General features: G+C 42.3%; 1 protein-coding gene across 1 annotated transcript; it reads left to right on the forward strand.

Moving 5' to 3' along the window:
• Positions 1-464: 464 nt before the first annotated feature.
• Positions 465-16206, forward strand: shtn2 (shootin 2). Its single transcript, XM_041269581.1, has 12 exons — positions 465-624; positions 1470-1567; positions 2128-2209; positions 3204-3298; positions 6456-6602; positions 7238-7391; positions 7950-8031; positions 8524-8585; positions 11108-11208; positions 11875-11919; positions 15070-15256; positions 16079-16206. The coding sequence occupies exons 1-12, from the start codon at positions 486-488 to the stop codon at positions 16204-16206; spliced, it is 1320 nt and encodes a 439-aa protein (XP_041125515.1). The 5' UTR covers positions 465-485.
• Positions 16207-16543: the final 337 nt, after the last annotated feature.

Here is a 16543-nt window from a genome sequence, read left to right on the forward strand (position 1 = left end):
CGTTGACTCAACATCAACAACCTGGCTTGGCAACCCATTTCACACCCTCACCACTCTGTGTGTAGAAAGTGTCTCCCACCACTTAGGACAGGGGGCAGGAGTCACTTCTTCACACAGACCCATCTCCTTCATGTCTCACTGCTGTCTCTCTGCTGTGTCCCTCCTGTCTCCCTGCTGTGTCCCTCCCGCCTCCCTACTGTGTCCCTCCTGCCTCCCTGCTGTGTCCCTCCTTCCTCCCTGCGGTGTCCCTCCTGTTTTCCTGCTGTGTCCCTCTTGTCTCCCTGTTGTGTCCCTGTTGTGTCCCTCCTTTGTCCCTCCTCTCCCTGCTGTATCTTTCCTGCTTCCTTGCTATGTCCTTACTGTGTCCCTGCTGCCTCCCTGCTGTCCCTCCTGTCTCCCTGCTGTCTCCTTGTTGCGTCCCTCCTGTACCCCTGCTGTCCCTCTTGTCTCCCTGCTGCCGCTGACAGGTATCCAAAGAGAACAAGATGCTGAAACGGATGAGCCAGGCACTGATGCCAATGATCACAGAGCTTCCTGAGCACCTGGAGGAGATGACACTGAAGGCACAGGCCAGCAGCGACCCTGCCACTGAATCCATCCAGCAATACCAGAAGCAGATCAAAGGTACCAGCAGAGGACCTGAACCAAGGTGGACAGTTTAGTGGGTGAATAAGATTGTGTTAAAATGAAGACACACTCTAGCTGCAACACGCAGCACAACACTCCTGAAACAGCTACACTATCTGAGGTCGTTATGGTCAGCTTCACAGATGATTAGTAAATGTAAGGCACAGCAAAGTTGTGAAGTTGGGAATTTTACCAATAATATTGCAGATATTACAGGCTGATCAAGAGCCATCCTTATAAAAGTTTACCATAGTAACATCACAGCAAGCATAATAAAGCACAGTGAAAGCATAAAAAAAGAATTGGTAAGCATTGTAAAGCACAGAGAGGTCTGGTAAACACTGTATTGTTATTTATTTTATATTATTTAACAAGGATAGAACCCTGGCTATATACATTGCATTTGCAAGGGGGACCTGGCAAGAAAAGGGAACAACAACTAACATGTTATAAAATCAATGGCAAAAATAGACAAATCATTCAAACAGAAAACAAAACCACAGTCATCATCAGTATTTACAGGCTTTGCAACCCTGTTCAGATTTAAAATAAATATTTATGAGAGATTTAAAAAAAGGCTTTTTTATGTTTAAAGATGATATGCTTGGTTTATAAAGGCCACGTTGACTTACTGAGATAAACTGTGATAAATGCATAGTGTAGTATAACCATGGGAAAACCATGGGGAAACTGTAAGAATGCCATGACAAAATACTGTGATCACACTTTATAAGGGTGTCTTGAATCACAATTTGGAAGTTTCACTTATGTCTTTTTAGAAACTGAACGTTTGATGGACTTGGTAAATATATATATCCCAATCTTTGTTTTTCTTGGTAAAGACCTTCAAGACACTATCGACAAACTGCTGAATGAGAAGATGCAGCTATCGAGTCAGGTGAAGGAACTGCAAGTCAAGATTTTCAAACTGACAGATGAGGTAAGTGACGTTGTGTAGCACAATACTCACTGCTCAACAACAGCATCCAACTGTTTCTGCTCCTCCAGCTCTATATCAAATGTGGGGTCTTAAAGGGTCTTAATGATTCAGCATCACTGAATCACCATTCAACTCATCAGTGCTCATCCGGTTCCTAGTTGCTGGTTGATCTCATAACTTTGTTGAGTTGGGTATTAAATGATCCCATGATTTAGAATCAACAACACAACTGTGCCACCCATTTCATACCCTCACCATTCTTTGTGTAACGCAGTGCCTCCTTCCCTCTGTCCAAGGTTAATTTCCAACTGTATCCTCTGGTCCTGGTTTCTGTGCTGTGTATTAGCTGGTGTTATTGTGGTGAATTCCTTTTAAGTCCCCCCTAATATTTCTTTCTACTTCTAAAAATGTAGCTCCCTTAACCTCAATCTGAATTCTGAAAATGTAGATAAGGTAAAATACTCTTTAGATATAGGCTTAGTGAGTATTCAGCCTGGTTCACATTCTGTATTGAAATAAACACATGTGTGTTGTACTGAAGGCTCCATTCTCGTTGACAGCTCACAGCAGAGAGGCAGGAGAGAGAGTCCCTGGTGAAGAGTTTGCACCACAACAACAAGACCATGAAGAGGCTGAGCAGAGGTGGGTTCCCATCAGCCGACCTGACGATAGGCTCTGAGCCAACTATGTCCTGGGGTGAGTCAGTGTCTGAGGGTCCACTCAGGCATCAGCACTCCTTGGAACTTCATCAGCCATGAAGTAGCAACAGTGTAGAGCTGAGGTCAAAGCAGGCGTGTGGAACGGGCTGGGTTGTGTGATACATTGCCACACACTCTGTAATGCTAGGTTGTAACAGGCTGCAGGTTCGAGTGTAACAGTGACAGAGAACAGGAATCTGGACAAAGGGTTGGGTGGGGTTAACAGAAGCAGGTTTTCTTGTTTATTTTATTTTGAATTTTGTTTGCATACTATTAATAATATATAATAACAGTACACCATGGCTGTGGTTTAGCATGCTTATCTGTGCTTGACCACTGTTCAATAAAGTGTTAAGAAATAAATTGCCTGAACTATATTATTTTTAAATAATCAAAATCCTATGGAATTAATTTGTTACAAAAAATGCAATGCACCTTCAAGACTGGCGTTATATTATTATTATTTTTATTATCGTAGAAAAGATGGCAAGTGCTAAAGCCTGCAGGCATCCCTGTGTCACCCTGTACTCATGTATTGATCAGTATTGATACACAATCTGTGTGCCAGCGTGACAGCGTGCATATTTTTTACTCTGTCGCCTTTCACCTGCTCCTTACTGAGTAGAGTGAGTAGAAACGAAGATCATCTTTCTGCAAAGCACCAGGCTTTACTGCTGTAGGTATCTATCTCTCTTAGTAAAAATTGAAATGGAGGGGTCATTACTGATGACTTGGATTTTTCTATTCCTTTGTTAAGCTTTGTTGAAAATGCCCCTTCATTTAAGGGTCATCTGTGCTGGGCAGTTTTGCACAACGATATGAAGGTGGTCCAGTGCTTGTGTGTTGGACAATGTGTTGGACAGTGATTTGAAGGTGGTCCAGTGCTTGTGTGTTGGACAGTGATTTGAAGGTGGTCAATGTGCTTGTGTGTTGAACAGTGTCCCAGCTGGTGTCCCAGGAGTATAATGAGGTGTCCATGAAGCTGGAGCTTGAGCAGGATCTCCGGCAGCACGCAGAGGTCTTCGCTCACAGAGTAAGGGCTAGTGCTGCAGTTCATGAAGCTTCTCTCATGCCATGTCTAACCAAAGCTTTTACAACATCTACCAGGTGCCTGCCCCAGTTACAATCAACATGGTCATCTTATGACCTTTACTTTTCTGTCACACTGTTTCCAAACACTAACAAGACTGAACAAGCAAAACAACTTTCCCTACCTGTGCCTACCTCTACACTGTACTAAATGTTCTTCACCATTCGTTATATTATACTTTACTATATAATGACCACAGTGTACCACTGTCAACTGCTAACAGAGAACGTTCAGCCACGAATTATGATTCCACGGATTCCCATTATTATCTTACTTCTGTCCACTATAAGCAGCTTAAATAAAAGACGTTGTTTTGCAAGTCCTCTAAAAATACCACAGAAAAAGGATGATTGTAAACTATGACTTATTGAATTATAAAAACTTCTTTTTTAGCATTGACTCACAAAGGTGTCAAATAATTATTATACCTGAAGTGTGCATGTACTGTAGTTGTGGATGCTCAAAAGTATGAATTAATGAATTACCAGTATTTTGTTTTTCTTTTTAGCTTTAATGACTGGTAATTATAATGAAATAATTTATGTCTTTATCTTTTTTTTTTTTTAAGACTTGCACATTTGACACATCAAAATCTGTGCAAGAAGCCCCTCTAATATGATTGCTTTAGAAATCTTAATAATTCTAAAACAAGCTGTGCAGAGTCACCATAGCTACTGTATTCCTCCCTCCAGTGGACCCTCATGCACACCCGCTTTTCAACATGAGCCCTCTTCAAGTCAGACACTAACGTCATGTCAGACATTACAACAGCGCAGCCACTGAACTCTTGCAAGACATATATTTAAACTTGTCACACACTATCCTCCTTGTAAGTTTGGTTTGTCCTGCTCCCCTTTGTCCTGCTCCGCAAAATATCTCTCCCTTGTCATCCTTGTTTTATTTGGGGTTTTTCTACTATCTCTTTCTTCATATTTTTAAGTGAATGTAGTGGTCTTGAATGGTGAAGGACAGTGGTGCTGGCTAATGCCATGCTCCTCAACTCTGGGTCTCATTCAAGCTGCCAGTTGTGCCCAGATGAATTGCATTTTTAATGTGGCTAATTTACACCCCGATGTTCATGTCACTTGTGACCCAAGTTAAATTGGACCCAACTTAACCAAACCTCACGAGGGGAAAGGCCACCGAGCCCCACCAACAGTGCCTTTGCATTTTAGGACCAGGGTTAAAGTTTGGAGCAAGATTGTATGCGAATGAGTTCGAAACTCCAGGTGCGGATGCGTAATTAAAAACAAAATAATTATGCGATCGATAATTGCCTCAATTCAACAACGACTGACAATAAACCAAACAAAACAAAGCAAAAAACAAAAAAGAGCCTGTCTTCCCTGCTAGACAAAGCGTTATTTCAGAGTCCTCTAATGAGTAGCCCTGTCTTTTCAGCGCCGAAGGACAGCTATTCATCAGAGTGTAATTAGCAATATTGTGCTGATTAAGAGACAAAGAAAAGGTGTTAAAAAAGAAACTGCTTTTAAATAAACTTATGTTTTGACAACTGATGTGTGAAAAACTGCAACTTCCCTTTAAACACAAAAAAGTGCCCTATTGAAAAGTGTATCCGTACCAGACTCTAATTGAATTTCAAAACAAGAGCAGCTTTTCTGAACCTCCTGGCAGCTCGCCTGCTACAGCCTAGACACTCCAGGGTTGGGTTGCTCCATTCAGCTGGGCTGCAGACCCTTCACTGATTGTCCTCACAGATAGAGACCTTTGAGAGCACGGTTCAGAGCTGCTTGAACAATGGAACACAATCTCTATCTGTTTGAAGGGAGCGTTCCTGTGGTTCACAAACCAAAGGCAAAGAAAAAAAGAGTTTCTTCTTTTTTTTTAATGGGGTCATGAAATGTTTTATAAAACTGTTTTTCTTAGTGAAGATATAAAAAAAAAAAAACATTTGCTTTTGTGCATAAATGAAAGAAAAAAAATCACAAGAAATAAAGAAACTATCTGTTTGTTTGGTTTTTCCAAGATCTGTCTTGAGCTCCCCCTAGGCCCTACAGTATGAACTACACCATTAAAATATTATTATGCAAATTCACATTGTAATTGTATACTGAACTTTAAATAACATGTATAATAGGCAATGCATTTATCTAATTTCTACAACTATGTGTGTCAGCTGTGTGTCAGTGGCTTTGTTTGTGTTTGTGTCCACAGTCATATTCGATGTACTGATGCTGTCGTCTTCGTCAGAATTTGTAGACTTCTTAATTCGTAATAGAGAAAGTTCTTAATGGTCTTTTCATTGCATCAAGAGGACTACTGACTGAAATAGAGACAGGAGAAGTGAGACATTTGACTTAGATTGCTTATTATGTACTTCCTGCTTGGCTACACCATTGCTGCCTGTAGAAAACCGTACTAGAACTACACCACTGGATATAATGCATGGCTTCTGTGTGTGGTATAGCAGCGATGATGGATGCAGTGTAGACCACAGTGCTGCTCATGCTACATGTTTACAAAGCCTACTTGTTACGATTATGATTGATTGAGGGATGCTTTGCTCCAAAACTGATAGTGTCTGCTACAATTTTTTTTTTAATTGATGTCTTGTCACATGTAAAGCCTTTCATTTTATTTTGCAAACTTCATCAAGCACTAAAACAAGCTGCCAATCAAATATCGGACCGGTTATAATCATCAGTAATCAGTGCATTGAGAACACATTAGGGTTCAAAATCAAGAAGCAAGGAAAATATGTGCAGACTTCACAAAATACAAATGCAACTGAACATATACACATTGAGAAAACTATATACAATAGTCTGGTGTTAAAGGATCCCAAAGATTTAGCAACAACATGGCTAGATAACCCATTCCAAACCCTCACCCATTTCTGTGTGAAAAAGGGTCTCCTGCCTTCTGCTCTAACTCTGTCGTGACCTGATTTTCCACAAGAAAATGCAAGACCATGAGAAAGAAAGGCCAGCAAACAAAGATTTCTTAAACCAAGTGTAGTACTACTGCACCTCTGAGGCCTTTACTATGAATGTATGTGCATGGCAGGGATGATTTTGAGGCAATGATTTTAATGTGCATGGTCTCCCCTCTGTTCCAATTCTTACCCTGGCTCTCTCAGATGCTGGTGCGTCAGAAGGAGGCGTCCCGCCAGAGCATGATTCTGCTGCAGAGCGCTGAGCCCAGCCAGCAGCTCCTGGAGGCTCTAAACAAGGGGGCCGAGTTGAACAAGACCCTGGAGGAGCTGAAACTGCAGCACGAGATCAGGGTGAGCCTTCTATACCTAGTGATGAGACCCAGGCAGCACAAGATCAGGGTGAGCCTCCTATACCTAGTGATGAGACCCAGACAGCACGAGATCAGGGTGAGCCTACTTTACCAAGTGATGAGACCCAGGCAGCACGAGATCAGGGTGAGCCTAGTATACCTAGTGATGAGACCCAGGCAGCACGAGATCAGGGTGAGCCTTACCTCCCCGTGGATGAAACTGAAGTAGTATAAACTCAGGGGGAGCCATGCTGGAAATAGCTTTATTTGTCCAGGTGTCAAACCCAGGTAATATGCAAAACAAATTCATTTCCTTCACCGGTCTGATGTGTGTGCTTGTGTTTGTCTCTGTGCCTGTCTATCTGCATGTATGTCTCTCTCTCTCTCTCTTTGTCTGTATGCATGTGTCTGTGTGTGTGTGCGTCTGTCTTTGTGTGAGTGTCTCTGTGTGTGTCTGACTGTCTTTGTATCTCTGTGTGTGTCTGGTTCTCGTTCTGTCTGTGTGTCTGTGTCTCACTGCCTGTGTGTGTGTATGTGTGTATCTCTCTCTCCCTGTGTATCTATCTCTGTCTGTCTGTATGTCTGTGTGTGTGTGTGTGTGTGTGTGTGTGTGTGTGTGTGTGTGTGTGTGTGCAGGTGAAGGAGCTGCAGGCTCAGTTGGAGGAGAGTGCTCTGCAGAAGGAACTAAGCAGAGTGAAGGTGGCACTGGATCTCAGTGTAGAGGATAAGCAGGAAGCTGAGACCCAGCTGAGCCAAGCCCAGCTCACCATCATCCAGTTGCAGGAGGAAGGTACGAGAGAAAAGACCACAGAACAGAGCTCTCCTCGCCTCGCTACACCGGCTCTCCCTTATACAAGTTATCGATAGTGAAACATAGTAAAGTGTAGAAGTGGAAGCCTGGTAAAGCTTACTGTAGGTAAGCATTGTAAAGTCCAGAGAGGTATGGTAAAGCATATTAAAAAAAGAACCATGATAAACAAACCCTTATAAAGGTTTCCCATAATAAAAGCATAGCAAAATGTAGAAGTGAAAGCACAGTAAAAGCATGTGAATGAAGTGCACAGCAGGTAAAACTGATGTGACATCTGGTAGCTACCTTCACTCATATGTTACACCTAGCATTCATTACCCAGAATTTGAGACAAGCATAACCTTTTTCCTGTCATCTTCCATGCAGACAATCAAAACAGAGGAAGAGTTAGATTCAGAATTATTGGGTATTTAATAGCATTGGCTGAAACAGCTTGATGTATCTATTTCCAGACAATCATCAAGTTTAATATTACATTAGAATTGCATACTTTTTTACACTAAAGAATAAGAATAAGAATATTTTTTTCTTTTCTAGTTAAACAGATGAAAGATGCACTAAAACTGGCTGAATCTCATTCTGCATCAGGAATGAACCAATCAGAGAAAAATACACCTGCGTTACCACCACTGCAATGGCCCTCCCCCCCTTCCCCCTCTCCCCCTCCCCTGCTCACCCCACCTCCCCCCCCCCTCCCCCCTCCACCTCCATCACCATTACCAGGTAGGACATCAACTGAGAGAGGCAACACTGATATTAGGATGGCTGTCAAATGAAAATATGAAAAAGTTTAATATTATAGCCCTTATAAAAGTTTATAATTGTTGAAGCATCACAAACTGTAACAAAGCACAGTGAAAGCATACTAAAGCATAGATAAGCATTGTAAAGCACAGGTAAGTAAGGTAAAGCATAATAATAAAAAAAAAACAACCTGACAAGCCATGGTTAACTATGGTAAATGCATAAGTATGTAACCATAGAGAAAGCATGGGGGAAACTGCAAGGTGACTGTGCATTTATAAAGGACCAGCTGTTTTTGTCGATCAGTAGAATACAGTCTGTCGTTTTGTATGCATGGCATGTCATTGCTCCTCTTGTCTTCCTGTAGCCCTCTTGAAGAACTCATGAACCGCAGGAGGAAGGGCCAGGCGAACCCCCGAGCTACAACCAGTGAGAGTGTTTCTGACCTTCATTCCGATTCATACAGATATAAACAATGGTACTAAAAGCAGGCGCTCGTGTGGCCCAGGTCTAGCCTTCAGTTTGGTGTCACAAACCTGAAGGAGCTGGTTTTGCTTTATACAGTAGTATGCATTCACAGTCCTAGTTGTGTAGTGCAAAATCTGAAGGCAGCTAAACGCCACTAAAATATAGATCATTATTATCAATCAATCAATCAATCTTTATTTTATACAGCACCTTTCATAGTGGAACACCATCACAAAGCGCTTTACAAGACGCAATCCATAAATACTTCAAATAGAGAAATGCATAATACATGATATACAGTTGAAAGTACATAATACATGAAATAGTACTATAAATACAGTGGAAAGTGCAGAGTACATGATAGTAACAATATGTGAAATAGTAGCAGCAGCTAATAACAGATATCAGGCTTAAGGAGCATGGGAAGCAAGGCAGAACAGGGCGGTTTTGAGAGCTGATTTAAAGCGAGCTACGGTCGGAGCATCAAGAACCAAAGCTGGGAGAGAGTTCCAGAGAGTCGGAGCCATGAAGCTAAATGAGCATTGTCCAAGTGTAGTGCGCTTTTGCTTGGGGATAACAAGTAAGTCAGAGTCGGAGGACCTCAGGTAGGGACATAGCGAGTCAGCAGGTTGAGGAGGTACTTAGGACCTGGATGATGAAAGGCATTGTAGGTGAGCAGGATAGTTTTGAACAATATCCTGAACTTCACAGGTAGGCAGCTGAGCATGATGGGGGGGGGGGGGGGGGGGGGGGGGGGAATGATGTGATCATGTTTTTTACATCTGGTAACGATCCTAGCAGCAACATTCTGAGCTAGCTGCAGTCGATTATGGTGCGTGCCAGGAGACCTCCATAGAGAGAGTTGTAGTAGTCGAGTCGAGAGGAGACAAATGCATAACAAAGTATCTCTGCATCTGGGTGGGAAAGGTATTGACGGACTTTGGAGATGTTTCTAAGACAGTAGAAGGAAGATTTGACCACGGAGGAGATGTGAGCATCAAAGGAGAGGTTGCTGTCCAGACGCACACCAAGGCTTCGTACTGTGGGGGAAGGCAGCATCAGACAATTTCCGAGGTTCAGGGCAGCTACGTTGAGATTCTTAAGTTGAGTTTAAATCCTCAACAGTTCACATCTGTTAGTGGGCCTTGATGTAATGAATGCAGTCTTGAGTGAATTATACTAATTCACATTTTATTTGTATGCTGAACTAGTAACACATATAATAGGTAATGCATTTACAAGTCTACAAGTATTTCATCTACAAGTATTTCCACAAAGTGTCTTTCTCCATCTTGTTTTTGTGTCAGTAGCAGAACTCTGATGTCTGAGCTGCCTATAGAAAATAGTACTGGAACCATGTTCTGGCACATTCCGCCTCGACTACACCGCAGCTCAGTGCAGGTGTAATAGCGAGGAGGCTGGGCACAAACCTGCAGGTGAGCTTTTAACCTCACCTCAACGGCAGGGTTCAGAATCCATAATGGCAGTGCATCACACAACACTATTAAAACAGTGAAGTTTTAGAAATGTGTAAAGACCTTGGTACATATCCAGAGCAAAACCTTTTTGACAGTTACAGTCACAAAGCTTCAATAACTTTATGCATGTTTCTCTCAGTTTCAGAAAAATATTATTTATAAAGTACGTGTGTGTCACAAAGAAGGCTGTAGTGGGTGACATCAGACTAAAAATAGGAAATAAACAACAGAGAGGTGGAGTTTTGGGGAAGCTGCGCGCTTGCTTGTGCTCAGCATTTAATGAATGAACAGAAAAGTAAATAAAAAGGTTGTAACAAACAAAAACACAGGACACGGCACATTCGTCAAATTAAAGAGACAAACAAAACGGACTACACAGACAAACACAGTTATTTTAACTATTATTTTATTTTAACTATTATTATTATTCTTATTATTATTGCCTCCGTCTCCAATCCCGTTCTCTACTCACTAGACACACAACGCTGAGTGAGTGAAAACATGCTGCTTTTATGCAGCTGTACCGAGACTTGATTGTTAATCAATCATTCAATTGGACTCGTGGTACAACTGCACGTGAATTAATAAAAGTGCAATTCCCTGTGCTCACATATTATTACATTTTACCTGCATGTGAAGTGCTAGGCAATCCTCGTGTCTAAATACAAATATACATTTTAAACACTTGTGTTACACAGACCAGTTTATATCCCGTGTACCAATGGCTACACACCAACATTAACACACAACATACAACACAAAATACAAACAGGGGCGGGCGCTTTGCCACAGTGTGATACACTGCCGTTACAGATTTTGTCCCCTGATCAGACACAGACAATGAGATGAGATGAGGTTAAAAGCTCCAAAACCATGAAGCTGGACCAGCCTGACTCTTTTGCATTGTGTTAAGATGCTTGCTTGTGGTTCACAGGGTCACTGGTTTGCGCCCAGCCTCCACCCTGTTACACTTGTACTAACAGTTTCTATTGATATGCATTACAGCACAGCCAACTCTTCTGGATGTCAAATCCAAGGCTGTGAACGAGATGATGGAGCGGATCAAGAATGGGATTATTCTGAAACCTACACAGAGGAACACACAGGTAAGAGCAAGGTCTCTGTGAGATTATCATACACTTGTACAGAACAGATGCTGGCCACTGCATGAACACTGTGTCCCATAAGTCAGGCAATATCATATACCATGCCAATCAATGTGTCCGCTGCTGGATCGGGTAGCCATATCCCGTGCACCATGCTTCAAAATGATCTGTGTGTGCTCTTTGCTCAAAGGCATTGCACACCTGAAAGAAACAAAGAGACAGACGATATTAGCAATGCACAGCAGCACTGTCAAGCTGTTTAGGGCTTTCTCTGGAATCCTAATAAGTTTCTATAAAGGACTGTTCTGATAACAATCCCAGCAGTTACTCCTGTCTAGTTAGAATAATAGGCAGAGGTACCGTGAATCTATTCAGGACAAAAGTTGGAAGCTGCGGTAATTACGCATAAACATAAACATTTTCCCTAATTCTAACCCCAACCCTAAACTTGTCCAGTCTCACCTACAATAACACAGCCTGCAAACATTGCTCCCATTTACTAGCATTACAGATGGATCATTTATATTAAAATATGATACCTAACAAACATGTTCATTCCCTTTGGGTTACAAATATTCATGAACCAATATTTATTTATAGCATTAACAGACAAAGAGGTCAGAGAACCCAGCATATTGAATGTATCTCTGTCTTTGCCCATTCTAGGACGTCGCTGTTGATGACAGTAGCAACAGTGATTGGAACACAAAGGTTAGTTCAGTTTTCTTAAAGTTCCGTAATTGTGAAATGTGACAAGTAGAACACAGGAGAGCAGGACACTGGTTGGGTGAGGAAAGTTTTAGGATTTAGGAAAACAGTGCAACTCATGTGGGCACTACTGTAACTATAAAATATCTAGCTTGCCTTTTGGTTTAATCTATTTTGGATACAGCTCTTTATAATTCCCTGTTGGTATCTATATTACTACTACATTAAAGCCTTGTATGTTGAGAATGTCATTATTTATTTATTTAAGACTTAACAGTTTTAACATATGTGTAACTTGCTACTGATAAGTTCTAATGGGGGTATCATCTATAATAATAATAATAATAATAATACATTGATTATGAGACTTGTAAGCATTTTTAGTTTTAGAAAGCAGTAATTATGTAGTTTAAACAAAATGGTCAGTAATTCTTTAATAAATAAAATCTAAAACATGTTTGGATTCAAATATGTTTTACTCCTTTCAGGAACAGCCATTTGAAAAAAGACAGGTGGCAGCAAAGGAGTTGCAGGGTCTTCTGGTAAGAGACAGGGTGAAAGCCTACACCTCTCTTTGTCTTACTGTCCCCTGCTTGAAATTAGGGTTACCATATTTCTGATCCTCAAAAAGAGGACACTACCCAGGGGGGGTTGCTGACTGGCAGGACCAATTTTTATTTAAGATTAATCTTTCATTGTGCAACATGGAAAAAAATTTTTTAAACTAAACTGTAAAGTTTATTTCTACTTTGAACATTTGAAAATAAAGAACCTTCAGGCTGTTGGGTCACAAATGTGTCACACATGTCTTTTTATTCTGGGGTCTTCTCTGCATACAGAAAGGTTAGGACTGACAGGGGACACCCTGGAGTCTGCACTCCCTAGTCTCCTGAGTCCTTTTCAGGAACAGTGGCTTGAAACCTGGTTCCAGGAGACCGGGAGACCTAATATGAGGCAACTTTATTGTTTCAAACCCCACCCCTGGTGTGCCATGCAGTGGCTTGAAACCTAGTCTCCTGAAACCAAGTTCCAAGCTATAGAGTGGCTTTGTGTTCCCTCAGCTTAACTCCAAAGCAACCAGTACTTAAATTGAGGCATGACACTAGCCTGGTACCAGTGACTCGTCGGTACAAGTTGGTACCAGAGCCACTGACCTGGTCGATATCCGAGTCTGGTTCCAGTGACCTGCTCAGTACAAGTGCCTATACCAGTCGGTACCAGAGCCTGTACCAGTGACCTGGTTGGTACCAGAGTCTGTACCACTGACCTAGTGGGTACCAGAGTTGGTACCAGTCGCTTCAAGAGCAGGTACCAGTTGATACCAGAGCCTGTACCAGCGACCTGGTCGGTACCAGAGCCTGTACTAGTGACCTGTTCAGTACCAGAGTTGGTACCCTGGTACCAGTTGCTATCAGAACCGTTACCATTAACCTGGTCGGTACCAAAGTAGGTACCAGTCACCTTTATTTGTATAAAGGTTGGTACCGGCCATCTGGTTCATACCAGAATCAGTACCAGTGACCCAGTTCACTCTGGTTTTACACCAAGACTGTTACCAGTGCTTCATTTTTGTGCACTCTGTGTACAACCATTTTCAACACCTGTCAGTTCACTGTTTTTCAACCTCGCACCATGCCTGGGTTTCAGCTTTGTGCTGGTTGCAAAGGTGGGATCCTGCTTAGACTGTTTCGTCTAACTGCTCTGTGGCGACCCCAATAGGCAAGGTGCAGAGTGAGGTTGGGGGCGGAGATTTTCTAGGCTGGTCTTTGTCCTCCAGAGGTCGGTATCCTGCAGACATCCACTCTCGAGTTCCTAGGTGTAAAAATACGCCGATTGGCTCATGGGATCGGAGGACTCCCACTGAGCCTCAGGTCCCTGAGCTTTGTGTGGAATCACCGCGGTGAAGGAGAAAAATAATAATAATAATTGGGCATTCCAAATTGGCAGAAAGTCAGGAGTAAAAATAATTGGAGATTCTGAATTATAAAAAAAAAAAAAAAAAAAAAAAAAGAAGAAAGAAAGACTGCAATGCTCATTTTTCTAAAAGGACACTGGAAAGCAGGCTGGCCCGCCGTTCCAGGGATCGACCTGCATCTCTGATATTGCTCCATTCGTCCCCTGTAGGGTAGTCATCAGAGTCCCCACTCCCTGTTACACCGGGAGCTAGGAAGCGATCCACTAGGGGTAGGAGCACAACTAACAGCCTGTACTCCTGTAAATCCTCCTCTTCATTAAATGGCTTAGAGAGCTCCCCCTCTCCTCCACCAAGGAAGAGGAACAGGATCTGGCGTAGGCGGCATTTTGGTACTGACCGGGCTGCGGGGCAAATGGAAAAGCTTTTTGAAGCTATGAATCAGCAGCAGTCCTTTTTGACAGAGATGCTGCGAGGCCCCCAAGAATCCTGTCTGAGGATGCAAAATCAGATGTCTTGGTTCCCACGGCAAACCCCTCCCTGTCCGAGGAGCTCACTTCCCTTATCAGACGTGCTACCAAGACCCTGCAGCTGCCTTGGGCCACGGAAGATGAGCCTAAACACTCTATATTTGATAGGGTGCCCACTGCCGTGCATCACATTTTTTATTATTGTCCTACTTTAAGTCCCGAGGTAGTTAGCCACACACGTCTTTAGCTTTCTGGTGTTAAATGCTGAGGTTACTCAGTGTAACCTTGCAGCATATACACTGCGTGAGGGCTCCCTCACTGTACTGTAGAATATATGCCCTGGTCCTCTTCAGTCCTCGGCCAGAATGCTAAAAGCAGTCCTTCACTTGTGACGGCTTGGTTATTCTATCCCATTAGGTAATGGTTACATTTTGTAATTGAAAGGGAATGTTAGGTTATTATCATAATCCTGGTCCCTGAAATAGAAATGCAACCATTATCCTTCAAGGTCACTGCATTCACTCCAACACAGCAGGACTGAAAAGAAAATGTCGCTGAGCCTTATATGTCACTCGTGTTTATATCCTGGGGGTGGTGACGACATCTGATGCATACGGGGCTCTTTAAGGCAGCTTTGATATAAGTGGCTAGGATATAAGAGATTATATCCCATTAGATAACGGTTACATTTCTATCAGGGAACCAGGGCTATAATAACCGAACGTTCCGCAGTTTGGGAGAATGTTAGAGAATAACGGTCCTGTGTTGCAGAACTCCATGAAGAAGCCGGTGAAGCGGAGGTCGTGCCGGAGGATCAGCCGAAGGATCCCTGACCAGGAGCTGATTGCGATCCTGCAGAGGAGGAGGAGAGCTATGGAGGACGGGCCAGTTTCCAGCGAGACAAAGCCCCTAGCCACAAGACAGGGGGAGAACCAGCCGGAGAACACTGCACCATCAGGCATGGTATTCAGGCAGAGAGTAGCGTCACGCTCTGTCCTTTTCACAGGTTTTATTTCATATCTTAAGATTTACAGTTGAGCCTGGTATACATGGTATAAAAGTGTCTTCTTCTAGGCAGGCAAACGGACTGCGAAGCAAAGTTCAGTGGTATTGTCACCCAAAGTGCAAAATGACACCATAAGAGACATGATTTATATTGTAATATTACATTAAAAAAAAACAATAATGCAGAAGCTCTCATTAAGAAGGTCCTCCAGGTCGAATGCAAGGCCGCACGCTGGAATGTTTACCATTTGTGCAATATCGCGACAGTAAGCGGCGCTTGAACCAAGGAAAGTCATTCTCTGAATGTTTAATCTAGGTTTAAACATGCTTTCTTTTTCAGACATTGTACACTGTACTGTATATACCTGGATAAACTAAAACAATGCCTGTTCAAATGCAGTACAGTATAATACAGTATAATACAATACAATATAATTAACATTCTTATAGTGCCTCTTATTACAAGGATCCAAAAGCGCTTCACACAATAAATCATTAAATTATAAACAGTCTGATACAAAATGTAATAAAACAGAAATAAAAAAAAAAAAAATCAATTGTAAAATTAGAAAAACTAAGATAAAAGGCTAGTTTGTAAACGCAGAGCAAATAAAGGAGTATAACAAAAGTGTAGATATGTGTAAATAACACATCAGCCCTAATATTTCACTCCAGTGCAGTCCTGTGCTTGGCTGGAGTGTGCCTCTGACACTGAACCTAGACAGTGTTAGGAAGCCAAAGCAGTCATTGAGTGTTTCCTGTCTTGTCCCCTCAGACTCAAAGGTCTTGTCCTGGGGTGCAGGGACCAGCAACGCTCCGGTCCTGCGCCGGCTGAGACAGACAAGAGCAAACCGGGATTCCAGGATCAGAGCCTCTGAGAGCACCGCCTGGTGGAACAGTTAGGAACAGTGCTCCCCACCACAGCACTGACTGAGGAGTCACCTGGCCCTGGGATATAAGACTCACGAGAGCAGTGAACTACCGAAGAGCAAGCAAACAGATGGTCTTAACCCATGTATTGAAAATACTCATACCTGTGTCTTTTAGAAGTATTTACTGGCTGATATAAAATAAATCCATTCAATAATGTGTTGATTTCAAAACAAGAAAAGCTGTCCTTCCTTCACCTTTATAACCAAGTAGCAATCAATGGTAATTAACTTCCACATTGAGTGTTTTAAAAGTCTGGGGAAAACCAATCACAATAGGATGTGACAAAATACCATTGCATCTTATCCTG

Source organism: Polyodon spathula, chromosome 2 (genome assembly GCF_017654505.1).
Source record: "Polyodon spathula isolate WHYD16114869_AA chromosome 2, ASM1765450v1, whole genome shotgun sequence".
NCBI lineage: Eukaryota > Metazoa > Chordata > Actinopteri > Acipenseriformes > Polyodontidae > Polyodon > Polyodon spathula.

Bases quoted from the DNA above. Each gene is read 5' to 3' on its own strand.
- shtn2 (XM_041269581.1), top strand. From the start codon at position 486: ATGCTGAAACGGATGAGCCAGGCACTGATGCCAATGATCACAGAGCTT. The intron at 625-1,469 runs GTACCAGCAGAG...TTCTTGGTAAAG, and splicing joins ATACCAGAAGCAGATCAAAG to ACCTTCAAGACACTATCGAC. The intron at 2,210-3,203 runs GTGGGTTCCCAT...TGTGTTGAACAG, and splicing joins CATGAAGAGGCTGAGCAGAG to TGTCCCAGCTGGTGTCCCAG.